Here is a 27,585-nt window from a genome sequence, read left to right on the forward strand (position 1 = left end):
TGTCGCAACTCATCCCATTCATGTCCGAGACACCGACTGAGACAGGTGGACGCTGAGAGACATTCCCGCCATTCATGTGAGACATTCCGTGAGATATTCCGCATCCATTGATAAGAGGCGGCGCGGGCCGCCGTTTCGTCTTACTGGATTCGTCACACGCGCTTGTATGGCTCGGCGATGGCGGCGCGCACGGCGAGCGGTGATGGCTAGACGATCGCCGCTGCCACATTCACTGGAGAGGCCAGAAAACATGCTTGTTTTCGTGTTGTGCACAGACCACAATTAGTCGACAATATCTCTCCACTTATCGCTTGTATATTGCACAAATGCTTGAGACAGATACTCTTGGCCAAGCTTTCCATTCATCATGCATTACAAACCCACTCCAACGGGCAAGCGGGCACTGCTCGCCGCACTGCCACTCCGCACCCCAGCGCCGCAGCCGCAATCACCGGCACAAGCCGGTGTTGAGTGAGACACTACGCCGATCATCCCCAAGCACGAGCACGCGATCGCCTCGCGACGCCTAGCGACGACTAACGACGACTAACGACGGACTTGACTAACACAGAGTCACCAACACCGACCGCTACCATTGTCCTTCGCCAAGTGCCAGCAACACCTTCTGCCGCTTAACCTTCCGGCGCCCGACCCACTTGATTGCCCCTCCTGATTCCAACCCGCGTCGGGCGCTGCCTCCCATGATCCGGATCCCCGAAACCCAAAGTAGTGGTACGCACCCACGCCCCCGCACTCTTCCAAGCCGCCACCGTATTACGACGCTGGCCAAGACATCCCGCCACGACTACAAACAGTCCCCGATCAGCCCGACATGTATGTAACACAGGCGCGTTCCTGCGCCGCCGCTAGCGATGGCAACTGGGCTGCAACACAAAGCCAGGTACGGCCCAGCGAATGGGCCCAGTGCCTCTTGGTGCCTTCGCATTCGGCGCGGGCCGACGTTCCAGCTGCAAACTAAGACGCCGATGACGTTAGGCGTCGCAGGCATGGTCTGCCCGTGTCAAGTCTCCCCCACCGTCGTCGACTTCTGTCACTCTCAGCGGTCTCGTGGTCTCGTCAACGACCCCGCCGCCCACCCCCCACCCTCACCTCCACCACTCCCCTCCCCACAGGTTCGGCGACGGTGACGCGGGGCGGGCTCGGATGGGCGCCCCGTGACCGCGGATGTCGCCCACTTGAAAACAACCGCATGTGGAGCAGAGTCAGTGGTTTAACCGCCGGGCTGCGGGGTATACGCCGCTTTCAGAGGGCCCCATCCCGGTCCCCGGGGCGCAGGCATACAATCGCTAAGCTAAGCGCAGCATACCCCTCTTTCAATCGTGCGACGCAGAGCGCCAAGAACGCTTTTGGCATTAGGCATGCCCGCATACATGGCCATGGCGGCTTCGCATCGCAAAGCGTGGGAACAGCTCATTTCGAGCTTGGTAGCCGACTGAATGGGGGCGCGCGCCGAAATCATTCCCAGGCACAGGTGATGGCAGGTGATCGGCAAATCGCCATGTTGATCCCCCGCACTGCACCAGCCTCGGATGTTAACGAGGCGCAAAACGCAGCCGACAGTCGGTGGCCACCGGCCAATTCATCGCTTCACCTGTGATGGCCATAGTCTCGGCACAACTACGCTCCATCGGCATGGATCTCGGTGGTCTGGCCAGCTGCCCGGATCTCGTGAATGGGCCTTCAGATAGCGCAGCTGATGTGACGGCTCTTGAGACAGCCGACTCGGCGCATCGGCAGAATCATTTGGCCCGCGGCACAGCTGTACAGCTGACTTGGTGAATGCTGTTGTTCTCTCCGTGACATGCGCGTGACGCATGCAAAATGCAGGATATCGGTGCTCACGGACTGGGTGGCAACTCGGCACGCCACCGATTGTTGTTGTTCTGCCCAGCGCATTCCGCGATCCCCTTCGCTTAGACGCAACATGCCTCGCGGTACCTCAACGCAAACCTGTGACCTCGCTTGACACCGAGCTTGACCGAGCGTCGGTTCGCTTGGCATGGATCGCATGGAGGAATGCTGGGTCAATCTCGCTTGCACGACGCTGGGGCCACATCCAGTCATGGCGCACGCAAATCCCTCCACGATCGTTGGCGCTGCCACCGCTGCCACATACCACACCCCGCACCCCACAGTGTGCACTCCAGTGCAGATCAATCGCTAGCGCCACAATGCCCTTCGCCATCCACAGGCACAGTTATGCAAACCCCGTCGCTGAAGCTCTGAAGCGTGCCGTTGTGCAGTGCAGACGACGATCATGCACGACGCGATCGAGACGTGGCTCTCACACTATCACTGATGGCCGACTAACAACTGACTGCACAATAGGCCCGACATCGCCCACTCCTTCATCCCGTTCATGTCAACAAGTTGCCGGCTCCCTGACCATCACGGTATGACTGACCCACTCCCCCGAATATCCAGCACGGCCATCATCCCGCGCCCGTTATCAGGGGGTCGCGGGGTCGCCTCCTTCTTGTCACAAGCACGGATTCCCACGCCATCTGTCGTGCGTCCCTGCGCATGAGCCACTAGTTGTAATGCATCTGCGGGCCAAGTCGGAGCACGGTGCGTTCTGATCATCACGAACTCGTCCTTACCATCGAGGACGGCGCCCGGCGCGCCCGGGCCGTGGGAATCTCGGTGTGTCGGATAAAGCCGACCGGCAACTCGGGATCACGCGTATCTCGCCGAGTTGGATCATGGCGCGGCGCGGGCTCTCGTCAGCGCGTCCAAGTCAGACGCGTTGCATGCATTGGTGGCTGGTGGCTGAGCCGAGATAGCTTCCCACGGAGGGCGTCGCAGAGCTTTGCCGTTATTTGCCGCCCCAGTCCCATCGGCTGTCGGCCCTCGGACTGCTTCCCCAACGTTGGGAAGATACGCCGCGGTCAAACTACGGAACAAAGTACCCCCACGTTCCGTTCAGGCGAGATCGCGCGTGTCCGACTTCCATCTCCTCGCTGATAGACGCGACCAGCCCTGCAAGTGAAACTCTGACGCCCGCATCCGCAGACTGACCCCATCACACATCACATCCCTAACCCCCTGTCCTAGCTGCGCATGTATGCCCGTCTAACTAGACCGACCCGGACGGGGCGGCTAGCTTCCTGGGTGCCCAACGCGTGGGTGCGCCCGGTGCCGCGCCGAGTCTCAAGCATAGGCCGGGCCGAGCCAGAGCACGTATGTACGTCGTTGGCGACGCCCGCACACAACGACACTTGCCGGGAGACGCACAGGCCTAGGCCATGGCCCATGCAAAGTTTGCGAGTGCACAAGTCGCGTCAGGAAGACAGTCGCGTCAGGTAGATCTGATGATCCCATAAGCGGCGGCCTTGCTCTGCTGCCACACGTCGACCCGCCACGCCAGCGTCGCCATCTCCAGCTCGCAAGCGCGTAAGTTGTGGCCGGCGCGTACTGCCAATGTGAGACTGCCACGTATGGCACACCCATACCTCTCCACGCGTCCCGTATCCTGCTAATCGCTGACCCGGTGCACAGCAGTTCCCACGCCACTCCGTTCTTGCTGATGGCCGCGCGGCCAGCCGGAGGTGATGCGGCACTCGCCGACGCATAGCACGGCGATCAGGCCCGTGCCCGTCGTGCCCACGCATGTGGGCGCTTACGACGAGTGCGCGAATGTTCCATTAGAGCCCACTGCGACGTCTACGTCATGGTTCTCTGGCACTCGTTCCCACGTCGGGGAGGGTGCGGGCAGCGGTCTGGCGGTCGGGGGGTCTGGGTGGGGAATGGATCGCACGCTCGCAGATCGCATGCCACAGCGATCGGATCGACGCGTCGCACTTGCTCTCGTCATCCGTGCCATGGACCGTGGGAACAGGCCCAACCCGCAGACCACAAATTCACAAATTCACAAATTCATTGAAAATGTCGCCACTCGAAAACCCGCGCGTTTGCACGGCTGCACCGCCGATCCGCCGACAATTTGCCACCCAAGACTCTCCATGTCGGATCCCACCCACATCGTCAGAGTGGGGCGGAAAGGGGCAGATGTTTCACTCCTCGACACCTCCACCGGTCGCTCCTGAACACGCGATTCGTCTCACACCACCTTCTTCAAGGCCATACCAACACCACTCCTCCGCCGCCCGCTACCTCCCCACCATGCCCGTCCCGCCAGCCTCGCGCGAGCGCGACGCGGCTCCCGACATCGGGCCTCTGCTTACGTCGCAACTGGCGATCGAGTTGTGCGTTTTTCCCTGGCGCCGCTGACTCTAGCGCTTCGCTCCGCGCCCCCGGCAACTGTCCCACAGGAATCTATGTCGTCCCGACCGTCGAGACATTCAGCCGCTGGGCCGGCGTGTTCTTCGTTCACCGCGGTGAGTGTGGCGCAGCCTTCTTTTGGCAAATGGTGCGAGGGCAGGCCCAAAGGAGTGAGGCGCGAGCAGGAGTGTCAGCCCGCTGGCCGATGCTTCCCCTCGGCTCTCACAGCCGACATGCGCAGTTCGGCAACACTTGCTTGGCTAAGCAGCTAACATCAGGCCCGTATGCCGGCGCGATCCTGCGCTTCGCACTCGTGTTCCCGCGCCAGTATCCCCGCGTCCGCCCGCAGGTCTTCTTCGAGAGCGACGTGTTCCACCGTGAGTCAGATTCCCACTTGGCGGTCGCACGCGTCTCTGGTACCCGGGTCCGCGGTCCGAGCGCATTGGCGTGGCAGAACCGGCCTTTGTGAGGCCTTGAAAGATCAATGGAGGTGCGGAGGATCGGGCACGGAACACTATCGGATCCGTGAACGGATCGAGCGGAGGCGCGAGCGTTCGCCCCAGCGCCCCCTCGCAACGACCACCTATTCTTGTCCGAAGTGACGGGCGGAACCACTTCCACGATTGAGAGCAGCGAGCAGCGTTGAGGCAGTGCTGTGGCGCCTGAATGCGGCGTCGTGTGGACCTGCATCTCTGTGGCGTGGCCCCAATCTGGACGGCGCGCACCGTGCGTCGGCCCATCGGCCACACAATTCGAGCCCCGCAACATTCCGCCACACTCGGAATGGAGCTGACTCCAGCCATGGTGGACCCGAAGACGCGAGAGTGGCACCCCCGCGGCAAGCTTGCGCAGTGGAAGCCACACGTTGACCACGTCGCTAATCTCCTGCACGAGCTAAAGGCGAGCTTCAAGAGCCCGTCGCTGGCGGCATGCAAGGAGAGTGAGGCCGTCAACAAGCAGGTCTGGTCGATGTACCACCATTCGCTGCAGACGTTCTTGTCTCTCACCGCACAGCGGGCGAGGCAGACATCGACCAGGCACACGCTGTTCGATGAGCCAGACTCTCGTCGTGGGGCGTCACCAGCAACGGCTCATGTGCCCACTGCACCCGCCTCGCCCCAAGTCGGGCGTCAGCGCGATGACCAGCTCATCCGCTTCACTGAGCTGGACGACCCAGCTGTCCAGCGCCTTTATGCCGACCTCCGCCGCTCGCTCGGTGAGCGCTAAATCCACTTGCATGGCAATACATCTGCGCAGTCGGAACGAACGCAGACAACTCGATCTTCCTCTCCTCGAGGCATATCCTGCATGATCATAGACGACCCATAGATCCACAAGCTGTATATAATGTAATTCTATGTTGTCGCAGAGGCTCGTCCCGCTGCGTGGACCCTCTGCCTCACTACTTGGGCTTACGTTGACGTTGGGTGGCAAATACGGAAGCTAATGTGTCAGTCTGTCGGTTAGTGGCGTTGCGGTATGACGATCGCGGGTGATGAAGCACGTTGTGCAACGTTTCACTCTTCACTCCCATCACAACTCCCTTCTCCGCCCCCCTTCGGCGCATGGTACCCTCGGTGACGCCCGTAACGTCGCCCGCGCGCGCGCGCTTCGGCAGCCCCGCATCGGCGTCGACGGGCTCGCCCTCGAGCCCTGCATTGCGAGATCGCGTCGTCCCACCAATAATGACGCGCGGCTTGCGCGATCGCCAACGCTCCCCTGCCACCAGCTCGACGGGGCAGGCAACGGGTTCTGCGCTGTCACTCCCGCTCTCAGTGCCGACGTCAAGCCGCACGCCCCTCCCGAATCCCCCCGTGTCCGCGACCGCGCCGCAGTCTTCCGTCACGCATCGTGCGTCAGCGCCCGCATCACGCCTCGGGGTGCCGGCGGGGCTGCTCGTCCCGACCGACCGGCCACTCGACGAGTTTGAGACTCAATGGCTACCGCGGCTGGGGCGGCTACGCGTCGATCGCGAGGTCGAGATGCGCGGATACGCGCTGTACGGCATCCGATCATGGTGCGCCATCACCTTCCCTCCCCAACATGTCTGACAATAGGTACCTTTCGCGCACGCATTGGTCGTTCACCATTGTGGCTTACACAGGCAAGCCGACGGATGTCGTGAGTTGTCCTATGACCACGCTCATCAGATCTCCTGCTACGTCTTGGTTCCCGCTGCCGACTTGAGTGCGAAAGTCGGCGCCGACGAGCTGCGCGCCGCCACACAGTTGCTCGCGGGCGAGACGCGCGCGCAGCCCCGTAACACATCCGAGGGCACACTCCTTGTATCGGCGCCCGCAGCGCACGGGCAGGACATGTGCGTCACCTAGCGGATGGGCTGACGACAGTTGGCCGATTCCCCAGGGCGACCTGCGCGAAGCGTGGCCATTCATTGTGCTCAACACGGCGCTCAGGCGGCTTGGGTGCGGTGGACGCGCTGCCATGGGAAACGATGTGCCAGTCGCCGCGGTCCGCCGCAAGTTCTACGAGTCGTACCGCATGCCCATCCCAGGCGGCGCGCAGCTGCAGGGCACGGCGAGCCGCGCAGGATCCCCGCCACAGTCACCGGTTCGGGGACATACACACTCCCATTCTCGTTCCCAAAGTATGGGTCACACGCAACAGCGCAGTGTTAACTGGTCACCGCGGGGCAGCAGCCCCGCCTCACGCCCAAGCTCTGAGGAGATGCCGGCCACGACGCCCGCCGCACTTGAGCGTGACCCCCTCATGCTTAGTACGGTCGAGCTCGTCAAGCTCATACAAGGCGCGCTTGCGCTGTGGGGCTTCTACGGGACGTTCCAGGAAGAGCTCGAGCTTGATGGCCGCTTCTGTGATGACACTAAGGCAGGCATCGCGAAGTGGCGTGCGGCTATGGGCATGGAGCAGGAAGAGAGTCTGAAGCTCGAGGTGCGTTGGTGCGTGGGCTCGCTGACAGGCAGAAAGAGACAAGTGGAGGCTGTATTGACCCACGCTCCCTCGCCGTTCTCCTCAGCTCGGTTACCAGCACACGGTACCAGCTCGGTGTACTCAACGTTGAGAGACTCCCCAAGGACCCGTTCCACAGCGTACGCCGCTTCCTCGCCGCGTGGCGCCACTACCAAACCAGCGTCAATCCGGGAAAGCCCGCGTCCCCCTTCCTCTCAGTGCAGGCCATCCGTCAGCTGAACGGGAGCTATGTCGTTGAGCGCAAAGGGCATGCGTCAGACGCACTCAAGGTCCACCGCCTACTGCTCTCGGGGGTTGGGAGTGTGGCATCTGGTGTTCAATCTGTCGTTAAGGGGGGTGGTGCCAACGACGAGGGTCTGCCTGCCCGCAAGCGCGAGCAGCACATCCGCTTTACTGGCCGCGACGAGGACTCGGGAATTAGCATGATCGTGCCATCCGGCGCTGGCGCCGCTGCGCCCGACGTTATCACATCCGACCTCGAGGCGTACGTTAAAGGTGTCCTTAAGTCGCGCGAAAAGGACTGGGACATCATGGGTGCGCGCAGAGTTGCTGAGCTCTGGAGTGGGCGCATCGACGACGGCCGTGCTCACTCGCGCTTGAGAGTGTTCCGCCGTAACAATCAGCCAGTGGCTGATGAAGAAGACGACGCATCCATAAACATCGGCACCACTGCTATAGGCACGATCCGCGGAGCTGCAGGTGCTGCGGCTGGCGCTGCGACGGGGGCGATCAAAGGCATCACCAAGGGTGGTTTGCGCGTTGTCGGGTGAGTTGTTCAGATCGGCGGCGTGATGCTTCCTGTCGATCGCCGAGTCGTTGCTATGACTCTCACGGCGTCTCCAAGTTGACCTTCCCTCCTTTCTATGTCTGCATTGCTGACCCCCAGCCGAAAACAGGCCACATACGACACCTCGGACTCCGAAGGTGGCAAGCACGCTCTAACCCCTGCGCAGAGCTACGCGCGCCACAACGTTCCCACCCTTGTCGAACCAGCAGAAATGGATCACCAACACGACGCCAACAATGGCGTTTCACGCTCACCGTCCCCCGGTATGACCCCGTCGCTCGCTCATCAGAGTATGCGCTTCCCAAACTCAGACTCGGACCCCGGATTGGATCGCAACTCGACCCTCGTCCCGCGTAGACGCTCTGCAGCGACCACCGTCCGCTCAGCTGCATCTAACTCGAACATCGTTAGCGCGAGTACGTGGAGCGCACCGCGCCGGGTAGCTATGCTTCGCACCGCCAGCGATGGCGCCGACGTCATTGTCGACAGCAACGGGTTGGAATGGGCCGTCGCCAACGGGCACGGCACGGGCAAGCGCATCGAAGGGAGTGTCGACTCGGACAGTATAGCAGCGACTCCCGTGGATGACGGGACCGCGGTCCGCGAGAGCGTCAATCCGCTGTGTCGCAGTCACTCTTTACAGGCCGACCGCAGGGTTTACCGCAGTCGGCACGTGACTGAGCCGGCGCAGCTCGCCCTCGACGTTGCGATGTGTGAGGTCGTATGGGAGCTGCGCAAGCGTGAGCGGATGCTGGCGAAGCGTGCGGATGACATGTCGGTGAGCTCTGTTCCATATTCCCTGAACTAACGCTAGATTCTCGAGCGTTCAGCATTTACAGGAACGCAAACGCTCTTCGACACGGCGCGCATGCGCCGAGAGCGCATCGAGGAGCTGGAGCGCGAGGTTGCCAAGATGCGTGACAAGCTCAGCTATACGGCCGACGCAGCAGTCGGCAGCGACAGGGCGCTGAAGTGGGCTTGCGAGAAGATCATCCACACGTTGACTGACGACGTGAATCGGTCCGAGTTGAGCTGGCAGCTGCGCGAGCTCGAGAAGCAGTACGAGACGATGCGCGCCGAGAAGGACAAGAGAGACGGCGCAAGCGACGCGGGGAAGGAGCGCCCGTGGTGGAAGCTCTGGGGTTAATGTACAGTATGTTATAATCATGCATTTGTGAGCGGTGCGTGTCCTTGGGAAGATCCTAATTCGGCCGGGGAGAGATGGTGGAAAGCGAGCGGATCGCTCGGCGCCATTATATCCTCTCGCTCGGAACCCATCGGCCTCCGCTCCCCTCAGCGGGTTTTGACCCGTTTGCTGCGTTTCCTCCGGAGCCCGCTGAGCTCGCCGACGCTTTCGCGGACTCGCTCGGTGCGCTGCTCGCTGCCTTGGCCGCTGTCTCGGGTACGTCCCCGAGGCCCAGATTGGACCAGTCGTCGCGGCCCATGAGATCATTGTCCATACGGCATCCGAGGTAGTCGCGCGCTTCGGGGCGGCATGCACCCGAGTTGTTCTTGTTCGCTTTCAGACACTTCATGTACGAGACCATGAAAGACTTGCACTCGCCTACGGTCAGCGACTGTGAGAGGGGCCGGCGTAAGAGGGATACAACGGAGCCGACCATGAAGCACCTTGCGCGATTGGTGACTGGAGATAGGAAGGGGTCCACGGCGCATACGCCGCACTCACCATCGTGGTCGAGCGGGAAGCTGCCGCGCTGAGGCGGCGACACCTTGAAGGTGTCAGAGAGGGCTCCGGGACGGCCGAAGGACATGGCGGATCAACAAGGACCGAGAACGTAAGCGGATCGTAAAGCGTGCGGAGCGTAGAGCGGCTGGGATGCGGAGATGCGGGGAGATGGTGAGATGTTGAGACGGAAATCGAGACTTGACGATGACCGACGCCGAGGTTCGGAATCCTTGGGTCACCTCCACCTGTCTCTTCACAGACCAAAAAGTGACACTTCTGGACGAGTTAGGAATCGAACCAAAGACCTTTCCAAATCCTCAGGAGACCATTGGGGTCGCCTTGCGAATGGAACGCTCTACCAACTGAGCTACACGCCCTGGGCGTCACGTCATCACGTGGTCTGGGTTGCGGTAAGTCCCGCTCCATAGGCATTCTCCACTCCATGTCACGTGCTTCTCCCAGTGTGGAGGTCCCAACTGGCCCGGAGACCTATGACGCCCTCTGTCAAGGCAACCTCACCATATCGACGTCCCACATTCACAAACATCATGTCGCTGCGCCTACGGCAGGCGATTCCCGGTCGTCCGCGCCGCGACTCACCTAGCGCGCTCAGCGCCATCACCACCCCGCGCGGGTCATACTTTGTGAGTATGATAATGCCGAAAGCCCACCTTCCCTACCTCACCCGGCCTCCGCACCTCCCCCTGTCCGCTCCGCATTGTGGAGCTTCCCTCAGCAGCTAACATCAGGTGTATCCATCGTCCTCAAATGTGGTACTCCTTGACCCCGATGGAGATTTGCACGACACTCTCCCGTTTTGGGATGCGTTGCCGCACCGCGCCGGACCCTCAGGGAGCGCGCGCGACGTAGGGGGCGTGCTCGCACGCGATGGCATGGTGAGTGATGGGTGTTACTTGCTTGCACCAGCGAGCATTAGGACGATAAGATGGTGTTGACCTGTCCTGATGCTGGGTCCCATGTGACGATCCGGCGCCCGTAGAGGCACGCTGACTCTAGGTCCTCGCGTGGAGTGGCTCACATGTGGTACTTTGGGCTCCCCAGCCCAAAGGCTGGAGCGTTCATTCTACTATTGTGGCCAACTCTCCCGTGGCATCTCTCGACTTCTGGGGCGGCACGCTCGCGCTCGGTACGCAGACAGGCGTCGAGTTGTGGCGCACGGAAAACGCGGAGGTTGTGGTCTGGGATCGTATTTGGTCGGGCTATACTGATCCCTGCCCCATGGTAGCCCTGCCGCCGGAGAAGACCCATGTTGCGTGGTACTTCCAGGTGCGCTGTCGTCGACTCCTCAATCTGACAGCAGGGCGGTCGCGAGATCTCTATTCAGGCGTTTGGGGCCAAGGGCATTACCGGTAACCCGCAGAATCTGCGCCAACCGCGTTCGATCGAGTGGCTCGGTTGGCGCACAGTGGCAACATCCGACGCGCAACTATATGTCGTCACTACGAACGGTGTCTTACGCATCTACGCCACCGTTTTGGACGACCCGACGTGGTTCCAGCTGTTATACGCCATGGACTACAGGGCGTTCCGTGACGCCGGTACTCTCCCTCCGAAAGGCAAGGGCCCAACCGAGTTCGGGTCTATCTGGGTACCGGACGGGGCGACGCTACGACAAGCTGCAAAGAAAGCGCACACAGCCGCGGGGCGCGCGCGACTACCAGCTTCTGTGTTAAAGATACTCGACGCGCTTGATCAAGATGAGGCGGATATCGCGGTGTGGTTTGGGCCCAGCGGCGAGGTAGTGCTTCGCTCCATCGTGAATCTTGATCGGGCGCCGCCGACTCTTATCAAGTCTGAGCCGCTCGCATCGTTCGTCACCCGCGTGGAGGCCGCATGGTCCAGCCGCGGATGTCTGCTGGATGGCAAGACGCTCTTCCTAGCCTTCCCTCCGTCCAACACGCAGCCGGACATCTCCACCCTACGTGTTTCTCTCCTGGATCTCTTTGCTGGGAGTGACGAGTCGTTCGAGGCCGCTGAGCCTGCCGATTTTGAGACCATGTCCGTGCTCATGACACAGGACATTGAGCGCTTCGTGCGCACACCAAATGGACGCGGACTTCTCGCCATCGGCGAAGGAGGTGAGATCGGCGTGTGGGAAAAGCGCCGTCTTGGCAAAATGGCGCGAAACGAGTCCAAACTCAGAACGACCTCACTTGTCGGCAAGGGGCAGTGGATGGCGCCGGCCTCGCCAGTACTCTACGCGATTTACGCTAAAGGGCGTGGAATTGCCTCCTACTACAACGACCCGAAAGAGGGACCACGGGTTGTCCTTCAACACCTGGACCCTGGTGTTGGCGTCCCGACTGAACCAGTCGTCATGCCCCACTTCGCGCCAAAGAAGGACGACAAGATTGAGCTCCTGCTCGCCCTGTCCGACATTGACGACGGTTATAGTGCAAGGAGACGGCGAACCCGTCGCGCTGTCATCATCGCTGTGTCCGCTAGTGGAGAGGCGTGGGTGTGGCGCATCGACCCACCGCCGACCTCACCACGTATGGAGTTCTCCGAGTCACCGTTGGCGCGACGAGATTCGCTGACTTCGACGCCGTTGCGCAGGGGTACTATGCTTCCTGACTCCCCACTAGGCTCACCGCAAGTCAAAGGGAGCGTCATGTCTGGGCACTCGGGGAGTGGTGTGTACCACAGCGAGAAGCCAATAGTGACCCTGATCTCGCACTCACACCTCCCTGTCGTGGATGGGAAGAAACCGCGCTTCATTCTTCCCGTCGATCCCATGGGGTGGCACAGCTCCACGATCGACTGGGAGACTGATACGCCGCTTCAAGACATGGTCGTGACACTTTCCGAGAGCGGTGTGCTCGAGTTCTGGACACCGCGATTAGGCCAGCACCTCGCCGGTCAGAGGCGGAAACAGGTGAATCCACACACCTGTACCGATGGACAAACTCCTTCTAGCGGCTGGACCCGCACGAGCATCGTGAGGACGGAGAAGACGGACGTCTGCTTGGCGCGCACGAGTTCGCGGAAGAAGACGGCGCTCGTATGCGCGCTCGGCGACAAATACGAGGTAACAATCTGGGACTCGAACGTTTCAGAGTTCTCCACTGGGCTGGAGTTGACGCACACATTTGAGTGAGTGTCGCGGTGTCTGAGAGCTTGCTGATACACAGCGGTGGCCATGTCATTCAAGACCTCGACTGGACGACGACCTCTGACTTGCAGTCTGTGCTGGCTGTAGGCTTCCCGCACCAGATCGTGCTGGTATGCGAACAACGCATGAGCTACGTCGACGTCACTCCAGGCTGGGCACCGTTCCTTCACGTCGACATGCGCAGGTACACTTCCGTGCCGATCAACGACTCCGTCTGGATTGCTGGTGGATCGCTCGCTGTCAGCGCTGGCAACCAAGTGTATATCTTCAGTCGATTCCTGGAGCAGCCGACATCCCCCTCACGATCGGGACAGACCACGCCCACTAATGCAGAGTTGGACAGCGAGGAGCCAGAGGACATATTCCAGCTGATAGCACACGAAAACGGCCCGCTGTTTGATTTCCACCCGACCATGCTCCACCAGTGTTTGATGTGGGGTGAGTACCTGCACGGCGGCAAAGCTTACAGAAGACAAAATCGATCTCGTCAAGAGTATTCTCGTCACTCTCGTCAAGGACATGCGTAAATGTGAGGATGACGGACGGCGGCGCCTCATCTACCAACGTCTGGACCCTCTTGCGTTCCACCAGTCAAATGCGGCCTTGCCCCAGAAGGTCACGAAAACGGACTACACAAGCCTCTTTTCGATAGCACCTCCAGAGGAACCGGTCGCGGACGACGAGTTCACGGAATCGCTCGTTCGAGAGCTGGTCGAGAGACTGGACGGTCCTGTACTCATCCCGCTCGACCAAGGCGACAAAAGCAGTTTGGCGGCGTTGGCGCAGGCCGTACTCGAAGTTGAGGCCTCGCGGCGCTCTCTCGACATTTGCGGCCTGCGTTACCTGATCAGCATCCGCGCGTTTGCGAACCGTGACCGCCGCACCGCGCTCAGCGGCTCCACCAGCCCTCTTCCTATCCCCATCCCTCAGGAGGGGCTGCGACCCAAGGCTCACGCGCGTATCTCGTTCCGCAACATCGTCTGGGCGACGCACAGCGAGTCCCATCACGTTCTTCTGCAGGCCGCGACGGCTGCCACGGATAATCACAAGATGATGTGGGAGGATGCTGCACGCTTGGGCGTATTCCTCTGGCTGAGAAGCCAGGAAGAGATCCGAGCCCAGCTCGAGGTAGTCGCGCGCAACAGGTTCATGGCGGAGGAGGATCGCGATCCAGTCTCCGCGAGTCTCTTTTTCTTCGCACTGGGCAAGAAGCAAGTGGTGCACGGCCTCTGGCGCCAGGCTCCAGGTCACAGGGAACAGCAGATGATGCTCAAATTCCTCGCCAACGATTTCACCCTCGACCGTTGGAAGACGGCAGCGGCTAAGAATGCGTATGCTCTTCTTAGCAAGCAGCGCTACGAGTACGCCGCAGCATTTTTCATGCTTGCCGGCAGCCCCAAAGACGCCATCACGGTGTGTCTGCGCCAGCTGAACGATTGGCAGTTGGCAGTGGCGCTCGCACGCGCCGTAGAAGGCGATGGTCCATTGCTCAAATGGATCCTTACCGACACGGTGCTCCCCATTGCCTTTGGTGGCGGACATCGGTGGTTGGCGTCATGGGCTCTGTGGATGCTTAAGCGCCGCGATCTCAGTGTGCGCGTGATTGTTTCTCCAATGGAGGAAGTCGCGGCAGCCTATGACGCTGATGCGCTGAGTAGCGGCAAGCTGGCAGTGGGGCAGCCTGACAATGATGACCCCTCGCTCCTGCTGCTATTCCGGCACCTCAGGAGCAAAACATTGCAGACGGCAAAGGGTACTAGCGAGATCACGCCGGTTCTCGAGTTCGACTTTGTTGTCCACAACGCCAGAGTATTCTGGCGCATGGGGTGTCATCCGCTCGGCCTGGATGTACTGCGCTCGTGGTCTTTCGAGCGCGCATGGTTCCCGCCGCCGAAGCCTCAGAAGCGACCAGAGCCCATCAAGACGGACGGCGACGTTGGAAAGGCCCCGATCTCACCTGCGCGTCGCATGTCTACGTCGCCGTATACACCGCGCCGCAGAAGCAGTTTCATGCTGGCCCGACCAGCCGGGCGCGAAAACATGCTCATGGATATGGACGTCGTGGCGGAGGGAACTGAACCTCCGACGCGTCAGCCCTCTCCGACGCCAGGGAAGCATGCCCGGCCACAGCTTGCCATATCTAAGCCAGAGGAGAGCCCCAAGAGACCCAGTTTAATGAAGGGGTTGCGCAACGACGTCGAGCAGGGCGCAGCTGTGTTCGACATGGACTCATTCTTCGCCCCCGACAAGGCGAAGGGCGTTCCGGACCTCGTCACGTCCCCCGCTTCGACGAGCGGTACAGCTACACCAGCTTTCATCACTGCGGACACCACCCCGCTCTTTGATGTCCATTTTGCCGACTCGTTCGGCGGCGCCGCATCGACAGCGCGTAAGCCCGATAGCGTCAGCCCCGGCAGCCCCAGGAGTCGCGCCTTATCACCGGGCACTAGGAGCCCGGTGGGAAATGCGCTCCGAGGACAATCACCCGCCCGATCGGGTGCCGGCACGCCAGCCCACAAGGGCGCAAACTTCATGAAAGAGATGATGGCTGGAACTCAGGCTGAGCAAGGCCAAACTGAGTTCAGCTTCAACAACTTTTTCCCAGACACCTTACCTGCACCCGCCAAATCGCCTGCGCCCCCTCGGCCGGCCACGCCTCCACAGAAGTCGCCGACGAAAACCTGCTCCACTCCGTCCTCACCCACGGCTCCCGGCCGCCCTCTCTCCAGACTTGGGGACGGGGACGATGCAAGCAACGGGCTGAAGACTGAGGAGAAGGCTGACAAGGAGGAGAAGCCCAAGGGTTTGAGTCTCATGAAGGAGACGAACGCCCACACGCAGTCGGCGCAAGGGGGCGCAGAATTTAGCTTCGACAGCTTCCTCCCACTCGAGCCTGCACCCAAACCCGCGCTAAAGAAGAATGAGGTTGAGATCACTTCCAAAGACGAGGCTGAGCCCGGAGCCGGAATCAAGGCGGAGTCTGACTCGGAAGAAGTCCAGTCCCCGTCTGGCAAAGCTTCTGACGCAGAAGAACCCCAAGGAGGAGCGAACGACGCGTCGGCGGCACATGAGCCGGAGGTCAAGCAGCCAAGTCCCTCGTCTTTGTCATCACCCGACTCTGACTCGCCTAAGACGGCGGATGCCGATACTATGCCCAGCCCCCCGGAGAAGGAGAGCCCTACGACCCCCGACACTGAGCCCCGAAAAGGCGCCAATCTAATGAAAGATCTCAACCCTAATGCCAACGCAGCCCAAGGGGGTACAGAGTTCAACTTTGACGATTTCGGATTCTAGACGCGATGCGAGGCGCTCTTTGCGCATTATATTCTGAGCATGGACACGCTCAGGTTCCATAACTCGCAGTTACGACGCATTTGCTTTTGGTTATCTTCATATTCCGAAGTCTCTTCTCACACAACTGTCTGACCGTGGGTCCTACCATTCTCATTGTCAGTACACTGCCCTCTATCGGTTTCTGCATGAGCCATGGGCGCCTTGGCACTCCCGTCTTCTGAGCGAGATTGCTGGGACGCGCCGTTCATGCTTCATTATTCGGAACCTGCCCAACTTGAGGCCCTCGTCGTTAATTTTGGTCTCTTGCGTCCTTCATAAGAGGCATCGTGGGTGTCATCTCAAATTATGTCTTGCTGCCTACCAGCGCCCGCCATGGTGTCCCACGCCGAGGTGTCCGCCGTGGCCTCCCAAACCGCCACCTGGGCCACCGAATCCACCGCCACCGAATCCTCCCTCGTGGCTGTGGTGACCGCCACCAAAGCCACCGCCAAACGCGCCGCCGCCATGCGGGCGGCCATGGGGTCCACCCATCATGCCCATACCTCCGCCCATGCCGCCCATACCAAATGGTCCGCCGCCCATGCCGCCCATGCCACTCATTCCGAAGGGGCTCATGCTGAAGGGGCTCATGCCGCCGCCCATGAACGGTGGTGGACCCATGCTGTGGCTGTATCCGCTGCTGCCACCGAAACCGTAGGTGTTGTGGCTGCTCTTGTTCTGCGGTTAGCGAGATGGTGAACACAGTCCAAAATGTAGGCGATATGCTTGTTGCAAGCCACAAGATAGCCTCCGCAAGCCACACCAAACGCCTCACGACTATCCATTCCGCCATTCCCTGCCTGTCTGAGACGACCCACGGAAAGGAGCGCGCCGAGAAGCATCCCACCAAGGCTTCCATCGCCGGCCATTCCCATGCTGCTGGAATGGCTGCTGCCCATGCCCATGCCGCCGCTCGACCTGCCAAGCAGCGATCCAAGGCCGCGCTCGCTGACCTGCTGCGCAGCCTCCGGGTTTTCGGCGGCAAAGCGCTCCACGACCTTCACCGCTGCCTGCGGATCCTCAACTTGCTCGGGGTGTGCCTCGCCGTCCTTGGCAAACGGGTGTGTCCACGTTGTGGTCGGCGGGTTAGTGGTTGGGTTGATGTAAAACCAGGCGTCAGCCGCTGAACAGAGCGCCAGCTCACCAAGTGTGATAAGTGTCGTCCCACTGGCGCACCCAGGGCGCGGGCAGGTCGTCAGACTGCTCGGCAGCGTTGGGTTTGGAGTCAGGCATGAGGTGAGTGAAGATGGGCAAGAATGGTGGGCCACCTCGCTGAGAGCTTATGAACTTTCTTCAGCTGGCGTCCCGCAGGTCATCATCATACCCGACAGCAAGTAGAGCTAGCGGGAGCGGGCTGCAACAACAAGGGCCAGAGCAGGGAGCGGGCCGATACCGGAAGATCCAATGGCCGCTTTGGGTGGGGTGACTGCTGATGGCATTGTCAGCCGCAGGAATCGATGCCGGAATGATGGGCCTGATGATCGGCGTCGAGGGGACGCGTCGATCAACACCGGAGGATCGTCCGGATCACGTGAGATTCGCGTGTGCTGCAATGGAACTGAAAGAGTAAAACCATGCGCGTTTCACGCGGTTTACCCGTGGGCGTTGCCCACCGCTCGGTGCTCGGCTGAGGAGAGCCAAGCCACCGGCTGACCAGATCCGAAGTGGAGGTGACTTCCATCACGGTTTCCTCGCCAATCTTCGTCTTTCACTTCTTTCACTTTAACCCCCGTGCTCTCTAGCGTCTCCGCAGCGTCTGACCACCATGTCTCTCCGCGCCAGCACTCGCCCTCTCTCTGCATCGCTCAAGGCCTCGGCGGTCCGCGCCTTCTCGCGCCCGGCCTCGGTGGAGCTTGTGTACGACCTCTTTGAGCCCAAGGAGGTCAAGCACGCCGACCAGAGCCTTGTGCTGTGCCACGGCCTTTTGTGAGTGCGATTTTTGTTCTCCTTATTCTGCTTCTCTCCCTCGTGCTGCGTCATGGAGAGGACGGTTCCGTCAGCCTGTCGCTCGCGCATCTTGGTCGGCGCTGACTTACAGTGGCTCGAAGCAGAACTGGCGCTCGCTGGCTAAGGGCTTTGCCCAGCGTCTCGGGATGCCGGTCTACGCGCTTGACATGCGCAACCACGGCATGTCGCCCGCTGCCACACCTCACGGGTACGCCGACATGGCCGCCGACATCGCTGCTTTTGCCGAGAAGGCTGGCATCAAGAGCGGAATGAACCTCCTCGGCCACAGCATGTGAGTGTAATCGGGACTGCAGAGCGAGGTCGCCAAGACGGGACAGGACGTCTCGGAGCGGCTTCTGCAGTGAAGTGGACTTCGAGCTAGCTGGGGTGCAGAAGAACCCACAACACCATCTTCTCTCCTTTCTACCGCTAACAGAAGGGGTGGCAAGGCCGTGCAGGCGTACGCGCTTAACAAGGAGCTCAACGGCAACCTCCGCTCGCTCATCGCGATCGACATGTCGCCTGCCACTGGCAAGGTGGCGCCGATGTACGTACTTCCTTACTCCCTAGTGCAGTACTCAGCTGACGCCCGTCAAGCTTTGCGGAGTACATCAGCGCCATGCGCGAGGTTGAGGCCGCGAAGGTTTCGAGCCGCGCCGACGCCGACAAAATCATGGAGAAGGTTGAGCCGGTGAGTCGCGTCGGGTTTGTGGCGTCCAGTTGAGCCTAAATGCGGCGAAGAGATCCGGGATCTCCGGCAGACTCCGTTCCAATCTCGGTCTTCTGCCGTTCTGCCTCACATTGCGATCAATAACCGGCTCTCAGCACCCTCAGCTGACGACAGGACGCTGCCACGCGCCAGTTCCTTCTTACCAACGTGAAGAACGTGGATGACGGCAACGGCAAGAGCTACCTTGCCTTCCGCGTGCCGCTCGACATCATGGCTAAGGAGATCCCCGAGATCGGCGGCTTCCCTTACTCCCCTCCTCCTCCCGTCAGCGAGACCTCGCCCCAGTGGGATGGCCCTACGCTCTTCATCAAGGGCAAGAAGAGCCCGTACATCAACCGCAAGAACATCCCCATTTGCGAGGCCTACTTCCCCAACATGCAGCTCGTGTCGATCGACGCTGGGCACTGGGTCCACGCTGACCAGCCCGGGGAGACCACCGAGGCTGTCGCCAAGTTCATCGCCGGTGAGCGCGTTGACAACCGCGAGTAGAGACTGCGAGTAGAAACGACGGGTAGAATAGAAGTAGATATGCACGGGTTTCTGAGCAGTTGCGGGTGTCTGCCAATGCGGACGTCGCGAGCTACGTGTGGTTGCGTGTGGCTTGCCTTGCGCGGATGGTTCACGTGCATCATTCCAAGTGATCAAACGACCACAAGAACGCCGCCTCGAGCAAGTATGTTCGCGATTTGGTTTGTCGTCGGCGATCTCAGCTGGACCACGTCTCTAATTGCCCAGATGTGGATTAGGACATATGCTCAACATTTCAATCTCGCCTGAATACTAAATGAAGAACCCCGGTCATCTTTCTCCGCGTCGAGGATTGTAATGCAGTGCAGCAAATCATGGGAGCCCGGCTTTTGCCACGGATGCTTAGGGCCAAGATGCTTACGCGGCTCAACAAGCTTACGCGGAATGACTCCTCGTCTGCTGATTCAAGTTGACTGAGGCGGTGAAGAGGCGGTGTGTGGACGAGTGTGGCGGTGCCTCGTGCTAAATTCTGCATCCGTACTCCCTCATCGAGAGTTCTCTCGTGCTCATCCTTGGAGCTCCACGGTCCCCCTCAGAGTCGGTTATGCTTACAGCTTTTACGCTTTGAGTGGCCTTCTCTTCACGGATGTCGTCAGGCGACCAAAAACCCGGCGGAGGGAGCTGTTGCGACGCTCAGGCCACACTGCCTTTGCAGCTCACACTGGCGTCTGCATCAACTGCCGTTTCGTATGCTGACCGTAGTGCTGTCCATGTACAACAAAGCACAGGCCCTACACCTGAGTCGCGGCGGACCTGGTGCTGCTGTCTGTCGTGCGTGGACCTGCGTGTTCACGAGTCGCCACCGAGGTGGTCGCTTTGTTCCTGCAGTCGCAAACTTTAACGCACGGCCCGCCCATTCTCGCCTATTGCATGGTCCATGCTCATGAGCATTCCTGGAAGTGCGTCAGTTGCTGACGGGACAGGTGTCGTTGCCACCTCAGCTGGATGTCGACGTGTGTGTGGGGGATACTCGTCCGTCACATCAATAAAGGCAGTCGTCGTGGGAAGATGCTTCTCTTCCTCACACGTCCGCAATGCAGCTCCCCCCACAACTCAGCCACACCTCTCAGCATTGTATTCACCCGAGTCCCCGCAAAAGCGGCATCTCGCCCGCCAGCATCACCGACACGGCGCTGGCGGAACTAACTCCCACTGGCGCGGCTTGGTACTTCCCGGCGCCCGCATCGGGGTCATACGACCCGGTGCTCCTCACCACCGCGCTCGAAGCAACGCTGGCAATATATCCGCAGCTTTGCGGCGCACTCAGCCTCACCCCGCCCAATAACGCGGAATATCCGCCCCACACAAGACGCTACGGCCGCGTCTGGGTGCGTTGGGGCGACGACGAACCCGGCCTGCTCCTCACGCAAGCCAAGTGGGGTGGACCGCTGGCGGACGTGCTTCCCATGAACAGGGGGAACGAAGCCATCTCTTCAGCCGTCATGCCGAACATCTTTGCACTCCTCCGACTCCGGCCTAGCGCGCTGGGACCGGCCTGTCCTGGCCCAGCGGCCGTGGCGCAGATCACGGCGTTCAATTGTGGCGGCGTGGCGCTGGCCCTTGCCGCCCAACATGCACTACTCGACGCGCACGCACTCGCGTACGTCCTCCGCGACTGGGGCACAATTCACACCGCTATGCTGCGCGGTGCGCCGCAGCCAACTATCACGCGGACATACGCTCCAATGGACCTCGATGCGCACGCATGCGCAGACACGCCTGGCCCACAGCTAGAGGAGCTGGCAAACACCGTGCCGCAGCTGCGCCTGGATTTCTGGGCCTACGACCCGTCCGACCCCAATGACCAAGCACCGGGGTGGTTCACACGCTCGCGCGAGCCGCCGCCTGAACTCGACGCGGCGGACAGGGCAGCCGGCCGGCCGCGTGGACCCCGGGCGCCCTTCGAGACCTGGGATGCTGACGCAGCGGTGGGTGACGCTGTCCTGGACCTCTCCGCTGCCGACGTGGCGCGCCTCTCTACACCGGGAGTGAGCGCGCTCGACGGTGTGTTGGGTGCGGCATGGCGCGCTGTCGTGCGTGCTCGCGAGCTCGACTCTGAGGTGTGGATGCATGGATGTGTGGGCCTGCGTACCCGCCTCGGCCTGCCCGACGACTTCCAGGGCGCGCCGCTCATCAATGTCTCTGCGGGCTTGGACGCCAAAGCACTCCTCGGCAATCCGGGAGCTGGCGCACGTGCGATTCGTGCAGGAATCAAGAGCGTGACGAAGGACAGGGCGTCCGCCGTCCTGCACCACATGGCGAACGCACTCGACCCCGCACGCGAGTGGAACGTCTTCGTCGGCAGCCGTAATATTCTTTCTACTAGCTGGCTGGGAATTGGCGCATATGCCGCTGACTTCGGATATGGGACTGCTGCGCGTGTGCATCCCTTCATGCCGCCGGTCGACGGAATTATTGTAGTGATGGAAGCGAAGGAGGCGGGAGTGGAGCACGGCGCCCGTGGCGGCGTGAGTCTCCGCCTCCTCCTGCGAGAAGAAGTGCTTGCGCGCGTCCTGTCTGATCCGGAGTTAGTGGGAAAGTGATCAGAGGTTATGTTCAGAGGAGTGAACACATGCAGATACAATATACAGAAATCGTAGCTTCGACATGAATCACTTGCCACAGGTCATATCCCACGAATCAGCAGCTGCGCGGCACTCGCCCAGACCGATGTTCCACCAACGCTGAACGGTGCGGGCCACAGCCTCGCGCGCCGAAACTGTCTGCGTTTCCATGCTGCTGTCAGCAAAGTTTTGCACCAAACTTACGTCGAGACCCATGGCTCGAGCGAGGCGAGATAGTGGAATCCCTGCATCGGCTGCATGGGCGGGAAGCTTGCCGTGGGGTGTAGGACGGGATAGCTGTCCCACACCTTGCGATGGACCCAGGTGGGATCTGTCCCGAAAATGTCGGCGAGGAGCTCGTTGTTGAGGCGCGTTTTGGAGAAGATCTTAACAACCCACTCGCCTGAGCCCTGATACGTTTCCCCATGGTACGAAATACTCTGGAACTCGGGACGGGCAGCGCCGGGGTTCGCACGCGCCGTCGCGCCCGTTGTCAGAATCGTACCTGGGATGGCCTCGTCTGGACCGCGGAAAAAGTACAGGGGATCCACGTGCGGGGCGGTCGTGGCGAGCATTGTAACATGCAGGCGCACATAATCCTGTTTACTGTTGTCAACTCAAGGTCGTATAAGTTCCACGCACGGGATAGGCTGAGTGAAGTGCGTTGACAGATTCTTCGCGACGGGCGAGCTGTGCCACGGCGCCGCGAAGAAGACCTCATCGTAGTCGTCGGTAGTGAACGAGTGGTTTGAGGTAACGCGGAAGCCGCGGTCACGAGACTCAATTGCGTCCACGGTGGTCTCGAGACGGATGTCGGCTCCACTGTTCTTGAGCATCGCCTCAAAGAGGCGGTAGTTGCCGCCGGCGATGGCATATGCGCTGCCGGCAGCAAGCGATACCGCAGCTCCCAGGGCGTGGATCTCGTTCAGATCGGCGCAATACTGTTATCAGCTCCTCCTCATCGGCTGGACTCACGTTGACGCGGGTGCTGGCCTCCATGATTTCGTCAACCCAGCGGGCGCGAGCCTTGACTACATTGTGTGCCCAGTCCTCCCCGGTCCGCGTCGTGAGGGCCTGGCCCAGATCCGCACTCGCAGCGAACTCGTCGACACTATCGACACTCCCACGGTTGGCAAGCCATGCGGGGTCGTACAGCCGCGCAAACTTTTTGAGGAGCGCACCGACCGCTGCGCGCTGCCGCATCGGCGAGAGCGCACCGTACCGGCGCAGCGCGGCCAGCGTGTCCCACCACCCCGACCAGCGGCCCTTCTCAGTCGACGTCGTGAACAGGAACTGCGTGCCGTCCCATACCGCCACGCCCGTGTCCCCGAACTCCGGGTCGACGACATCCAGGCCGAAGAGCTGGTGTCAGGTTGGACCTCGGAACCGACGCCTGCGCAAGCCCTCGGTTCCCACACCGCCTCACTCACTTTGGCAGCCTTGACGAGGTTGCGATTAGCCTCGACGAAGATACTCGCGCCCAGCTCGACGGGGCGCAAGTTGGTGTCGCCGTGAGGGTAGACGACCGTGCTGCCTTTGTGTGAGCGTACGCCAGGATGTCCCCTCTCCGAGCCACTCCGGCATTCTTTGGCTCTTATCGAGCCAACGGATCACCCACAGCTCATCGCATTTTCCCTGCCCAAGACAACTCACGTCCGCCAATGTAGTCCTCGCGCTCGTACACGACAATATCAAGGAGTGAGCCCCGCGGTGCCCCAGCGCGGGATTCGGCCTCCCGCGCCGCGCGGGACAGGAAGAATGCCGCGGCACTACCGGAGGCTCCGGCGCCGACGATGGCCACACGCCGCCGTCTGAGGTCTGTGGGCTGAGCAAAGACCTCATGTGTGGGCTTTGCGGCGAAGAAGACGAAGGAGAGGGGCGAGTAGGCTGTCACCGAGGTGACGGCGCGGGTGGCGAGCTCGGGCTGCTGGACGAAGAGGATGAGTATCGCGATCGTGCAGACCACGAGTATGTAGAAAGGGTAGGGGACGGGCATGCCGCGGCGCCACGGGACTGGCATGTTGTCGAGTGGGGGTGGGCGAGTGGCGAAGAGAGAGAATGAGGTGCGGAGTGAGGATGGGTGGGAAGTCGCGCTCGAGACGTGCGGTGGCGTCATGCCGGGTGCATGGTTCCGAGGGGTCTTCCTCGAAACGAGCCAACTTTATTCATGGCCCAATGGACTCATCGTCATGCTCTCACCTTGAGCATCCGTCGAGCGCAACCGGCAGAAGGTGGCAGGAGTGACTGCTCATCTTCAGCGCAAGTCGCCTGAAATAGGGTATGCATTGAACAATGATGGGCGGGTGCTCGATGCCTGCGAGTGTCCTACAAATACACATATCACATACTTGCCTAGGCCATGAACACGGCCTCCATCACCCGCGCGTCCTCCTTGTCCGTAACGCCGTTGATCTCGGCAGCAAGACTCGCGTCCGAGTGCATCGTAGGCTTGCAGCTCTTGCGTCTCGTAAGCAGCTGCACCTGCTTCTCGGCGTAGGCGTCGTAGCTCGTGGGCGGCTGCTTGGTCTTCTTACTCATCTTGCGCGTGAGCGAGCGCAGGCGTGTGCGGCTCCCGCTCCGCTCGAGAAGGCCGTCGCCGACCGGCGCCTCGCGCGCCGGCGAGCTGCCCGCAAGCGCGCGCGGAGTGCGCGGCGTACGTGGCGTGCGAGGGGTGGGTGTCGCGCGCGGGTCCTCGTGCAGCCATGAGCTGTGACCGATACTCGAGTGGTCCATGGCCGAGTAGAACTCGTCGCTGTCGTGCCCATGCCCGCTCACACTGCCGTGCGTAGATCCTGCGACGCGCGCAAAGTCATCATATGAGACCTTGCGCCCGCCAAGCCTCCTGCTCGACGTGCTTGGCCCGCGCGACAGCCCCAAGTCGCCGAACGAAGCCTGGCGCGACGGAGCGCGGTGGCTAGTTATCGACCCGCTGTATCCAGAGGCTGTGTCGCGCGAAACCTGGCGGCTGATAGAGGCGGCCGAACGCAGGTCTGGGAAAGACGTCTTGGCCATCCGCAGGTCAGGGACAGAACGCTTGGGGCCAAGCGGACGCCCATGTCCATTTTCGGATTGACTTGGCCGTCGGAAACTGTGGCTGCTCTCGGAGCGGGATGCGTGGCCAATCTCTGAACGGGCGCTGGGGCGCGCCCCGTGCCCAAGGTCGGAGCGGCTAGCCACGCGAGGGATGGTGTGGCCGAGGTCGGACTGGCTCGCCATTGGCGAACGGCCGTGACCAACGTCTGAATGGCTCGCCGTGGGCGGCCGGCTAAAGTCCACGCGGGAGGCGCTCGTCTGTCGGCTTGCGAGGTGGCCATTGGCAATAAATGGGTGCTGTGTAAGGTTGCTGCCATGTCCGAGGTCAGAACGGCTCGCGCTCGCGCTGAACATGCGCGCCGTCTGCAAGGAATCGGCGTGTCCGAGATCAGAGCGGCTCGCGCCGTGGGGAACCCGGTAAGTGGTGTGGCCCAGGTCTGAGCGGCTACCGCCGTAGACGGGATGCCGCCCGTAGCCGTATGACGATGGAGCATGGCCAGCGTCAGACCCGAAGACTGAGCCGTGGCCGTACGCCGAGTGGAAGTCATCGACAGAATCTTGGCGACTGAGGACCCGGGGCGGGAGGAAGCCATGGCCGAAGGAGTCGCGGTCCGTCGGGCTCTCGGCCAAGAACGGCTGATGGGCCGCCTGCTGCGGTTCGACAGCCCGGTGCAGATTCGCACCAAAAGTCAGCGGTGAGCCCCCAACCATTGGAATGGGAATCACGAGGGGCGTGACGGGGAGGGGCTCGCGGCTCCCATGTTGTACCAGCATCGAGTGCTCCTCCTCCATCTCGCTCCCGGAGATACTGGAGACCTTGCTGTGTGCGGATACGGCGCTCGCGGCGTGTGGGACCGAGCGGGCTGTGAGGACGTTGAGTTTCGGCGGACGCAGGTCGCTGTCGCCGTCCTTGTCTATGACGACAACCTGCGATGTCACCGAGTAACGACGGACTGACTTGATCTCAATGGACGAGCCGGGAGCCGGACGGTCGTCACCGATCGACTCGGGCTCCTCTGAGACCTCGCGCGCGACAATGGGAGTTGGCACAGGGTATGCGGTGAAAACGTCCATAGCCTCAGGTGGAGGCGTAATGGGCATGTCCGAGCCCGACTTGGACGCAGGGGTCGACTGTTTGGAGCGGGGCGAGTTGGTACGCGGCGGCGGAACGGGCGCACGAACACGGTGAGAGGCGCCAGAGTCGATCGACTTGATCGAGGACGCGGCAGGGCGCGAGCCGATGAGTCTCGCGAAGGCTTCGGCACGCGCCTCGGCAGCGGCATGAAGCTCCACGGGCGGCTCTGGCGGGGCGGGGAGATCCCGGGGATCGATAATGGGCTCAAACTCGTCCATCGAGTATGTCGGGACGGGGACACGGCGGATCTGGCTTTGTCGCTGCTGTCTGTTGGTTCCGCGGCGCTGGATGCTGCCGGACTCGTCCTTCATCTCGGCAAGCATGCCACGGACAGCCAATGGTGCCTCGACCTGCGGGACATTATCGAGACGCGTCTTGCGGCCTATCGATCCGAACGGTCCCTGTGCGGGCATAGTTGTCGCCGGCTGACGTGTGGTCGAGCGTTGTGTGCCCGATCGCCCGGAGTTCGACTTTGGAGGAACAGGAGGAACAGGAGGGACATGCTGCACGTGCTGTGACAGATCCGCTCGGCTCTTCTTACTTGTAAGTCTGCGAATGAATCCTGCGAATCCAGAGGACTTGGGCGTCGGTGGCGCCGATGGCAAACCTCCAACTGTGTGTTCGGTCGCGTCGCGTCGTGATGGCAGCATGGAAAATCGTGATCTGGGAGCGGGAGAGGGAGGACCTGTCTGAAGCTGCGAGTGAGGTTGGTATGACGGGCCGGCCGCCTTGTACATGGACGGGACGGATGGTACTGGCGGAAGCTCTGGTGGGAGGTCAGCCACTCGCCTCGGCAGCCTGGGGTCAGTTTGATTCCAAAGATGATGGACGGACTTTTCCGAAAGTGTGCTCGCGCGTTTGCGTGCCTTGTCTGCGGCGCGGCGCTCCCGGAGGTCGTGTAGAGACCGCGTCAACGACAGACGCTTGCTCTTCCGCTTGTCGACGTTGTCGGTGACGGGAGGTGTCGGCAGAGGAGGGGCGGGAGTGGGCGATGAAGCTGGGACATGGAATTCGGGGATGGAGCGTGATGGCACACTAGGCATTTTGCGGATCGAGCGAACAGAGGAACGCCCCCAAGAACCCCCTGTGGCGGAGGTGGCGCCGGGCCGCGCAGGGGCCGCACCCTTGGGAAGAAGATGGCCATGATCATCGGTTGTGGACGAGTCAAAGTCGATGCTGGTCGCGTAGGGTGTCGTGAGCGAGCGGCCCTGGTCGTCGGACTGCTCGGTGAGAACCGTGTGCGTGAGCGACGGCTGGCTGGGCGAGCGCTGCAGGTCGAAGCGAAGCTCGCCACGGGCGTCGGTTGCGGCGCGCAGAGACATGGCGGGATACCGGTGCTGGTGGGATGGTGAGTGAGAGGGGCCGTGAGGGGCGAGATTGAGATATCTTGGAGGCTCGAGCACTGTTAATAAGATTAGCGAGTAGACCACGGGGTTGTGCAGCTGTGCAGATGCCGGCGTCAGAGGACAGGGAGAGTCGCGGCATGGCATCATGCGAGGCGGTCGCCATCGCGCTCGAGC

At 61.4% G+C, this 27,585-nt stretch overlaps 8 protein-coding genes across 8 annotated transcripts; 5 read left to right on the forward strand and 3 right to left on the reverse strand.

Moving 5' to 3' along the window:
• Positions 1-4,143: 4,143 nt before the first annotated feature.
• Positions 4,144-5,469, forward strand: COLE_02242 (uncharacterized protein; the record flags this gene model as incomplete). The annotated part of the gene is made up of 4 exons (XM_018420551.1): positions 4,144-4,226; positions 4,258-4,358; positions 4,521-4,619; positions 5,042-5,469. 4 exons carry the CDS (start codon positions 4,144-4,146, stop codon positions 5,467-5,469), a joined length of 711 nt encoding a protein of 236 aa, XP_018275538.1.
• Positions 5,470-5,927: 458 nt separating this feature from the next.
• Positions 5,928-9,122, forward strand: COLE_02243 (uncharacterized protein; the record flags this gene model as incomplete). Its single annotated transcript, XM_065626200.1, has 7 exons — positions 5,928-6,259; positions 6,300-6,360; positions 6,393-6,559; positions 6,591-7,149; positions 7,182-7,954; positions 8,075-8,753; positions 8,790-9,122. 7 exons carry the CDS (start codon positions 5,928-5,930, stop codon positions 9,120-9,122), a joined length of 2,904 nt encoding a protein of 967 aa, XP_065482469.1.
• A 106-nt stretch (positions 9,123-9,228) lies between these two features.
• Positions 9,229-9,747, reverse strand: COLE_02244 (uncharacterized protein; the record flags this gene model as incomplete). The annotated part of the gene is made up of 1 exon (XM_018424432.2): positions 9,229-9,747. One exon carries the CDS (start codon positions 9,745-9,747, stop codon positions 9,229-9,231), a length of 519 nt encoding a protein of 172 aa, XP_018275540.1.
• Positions 9,748-10,210: 463 nt separating this feature from the next.
• On the forward strand, positions 10,211-16,089 carry COLE_02245 (uncharacterized protein; the record flags this gene model as incomplete). The annotated part of the gene is made up of 6 exons (XM_018427002.2): positions 10,211-10,306; positions 10,412-10,558; positions 10,680-10,949; positions 10,984-12,776; positions 12,815-13,233; positions 13,268-16,089. 6 exons carry the CDS (start codon positions 10,211-10,213, stop codon positions 16,087-16,089), a joined length of 5,547 nt encoding a protein of 1,848 aa, XP_018275541.1.
• Positions 16,090-17,893: 1,804 nt separating this feature from the next.
• On the forward strand, positions 17,894-19,294 carry COLE_02246 (uncharacterized protein; the record flags this gene model as incomplete). Its single annotated transcript, XM_018427003.2, has 5 exons — positions 17,894-18,054; positions 18,167-18,367; positions 18,515-18,622; positions 18,673-18,766; positions 18,920-19,294. 5 exons carry the CDS (start codon positions 17,894-17,896, stop codon positions 19,292-19,294), a joined length of 939 nt encoding a protein of 312 aa, XP_018275543.1.
• Positions 19,295-20,367: 1,073 nt separating this feature from the next.
• On the forward strand, positions 20,368-21,876 carry COLE_02247 (uncharacterized protein; the record flags this gene model as incomplete). Its single annotated transcript, XM_018420550.1, has 2 exons — positions 20,368-21,149; positions 21,201-21,876. 2 exons carry the CDS (start codon positions 20,368-20,370, stop codon positions 21,874-21,876), a joined length of 1,458 nt encoding a protein of 485 aa, XP_018275544.1.
• A 69-nt stretch (positions 21,877-21,945) lies between these two features.
• COLE_02248 (uncharacterized protein) lies at positions 21,946-23,893 on the reverse strand (the record flags this gene model as incomplete). The annotated part of the gene is made up of 6 exons (XM_065626201.1): positions 21,946-22,069; positions 22,102-22,503; positions 22,540-22,838; positions 22,873-23,259; positions 23,328-23,431; positions 23,551-23,893. The coding sequence occupies 6 exons, from the start codon at positions 23,891-23,893 to the stop codon at positions 21,946-21,948; spliced, it is 1,659 nt and encodes a 552-aa protein (XP_065482470.1).
• Positions 23,894-24,249: 356 nt separating this feature from the next.
• On the reverse strand, positions 24,250-27,387 carry COLE_02249 (uncharacterized protein; the record flags this gene model as incomplete). Its single annotated transcript, XM_018425604.1, has 2 exons — positions 24,250-26,863; positions 26,900-27,387. The coding sequence occupies 2 exons, from the start codon at positions 27,385-27,387 to the stop codon at positions 24,250-24,252; spliced, it is 3,102 nt and encodes a 1,033-aa protein (XP_018275546.1).
• Between the last annotated feature and the right edge of the window lie 198 nt (positions 27,388-27,585).

The sequence above is a fragment of the Cutaneotrichosporon oleaginosum genome (genome assembly GCF_008065305.1).
Source record: "Cutaneotrichosporon oleaginosum strain ATCC 20508 chromosome Unknown ATCC20508_contig02, whole genome shotgun sequence".
In the NCBI taxonomy this organism is placed as follows: Eukaryota; Fungi; Basidiomycota; class Tremellomycetes; order Trichosporonales; family Trichosporonaceae; genus Cutaneotrichosporon; species Cutaneotrichosporon oleaginosum.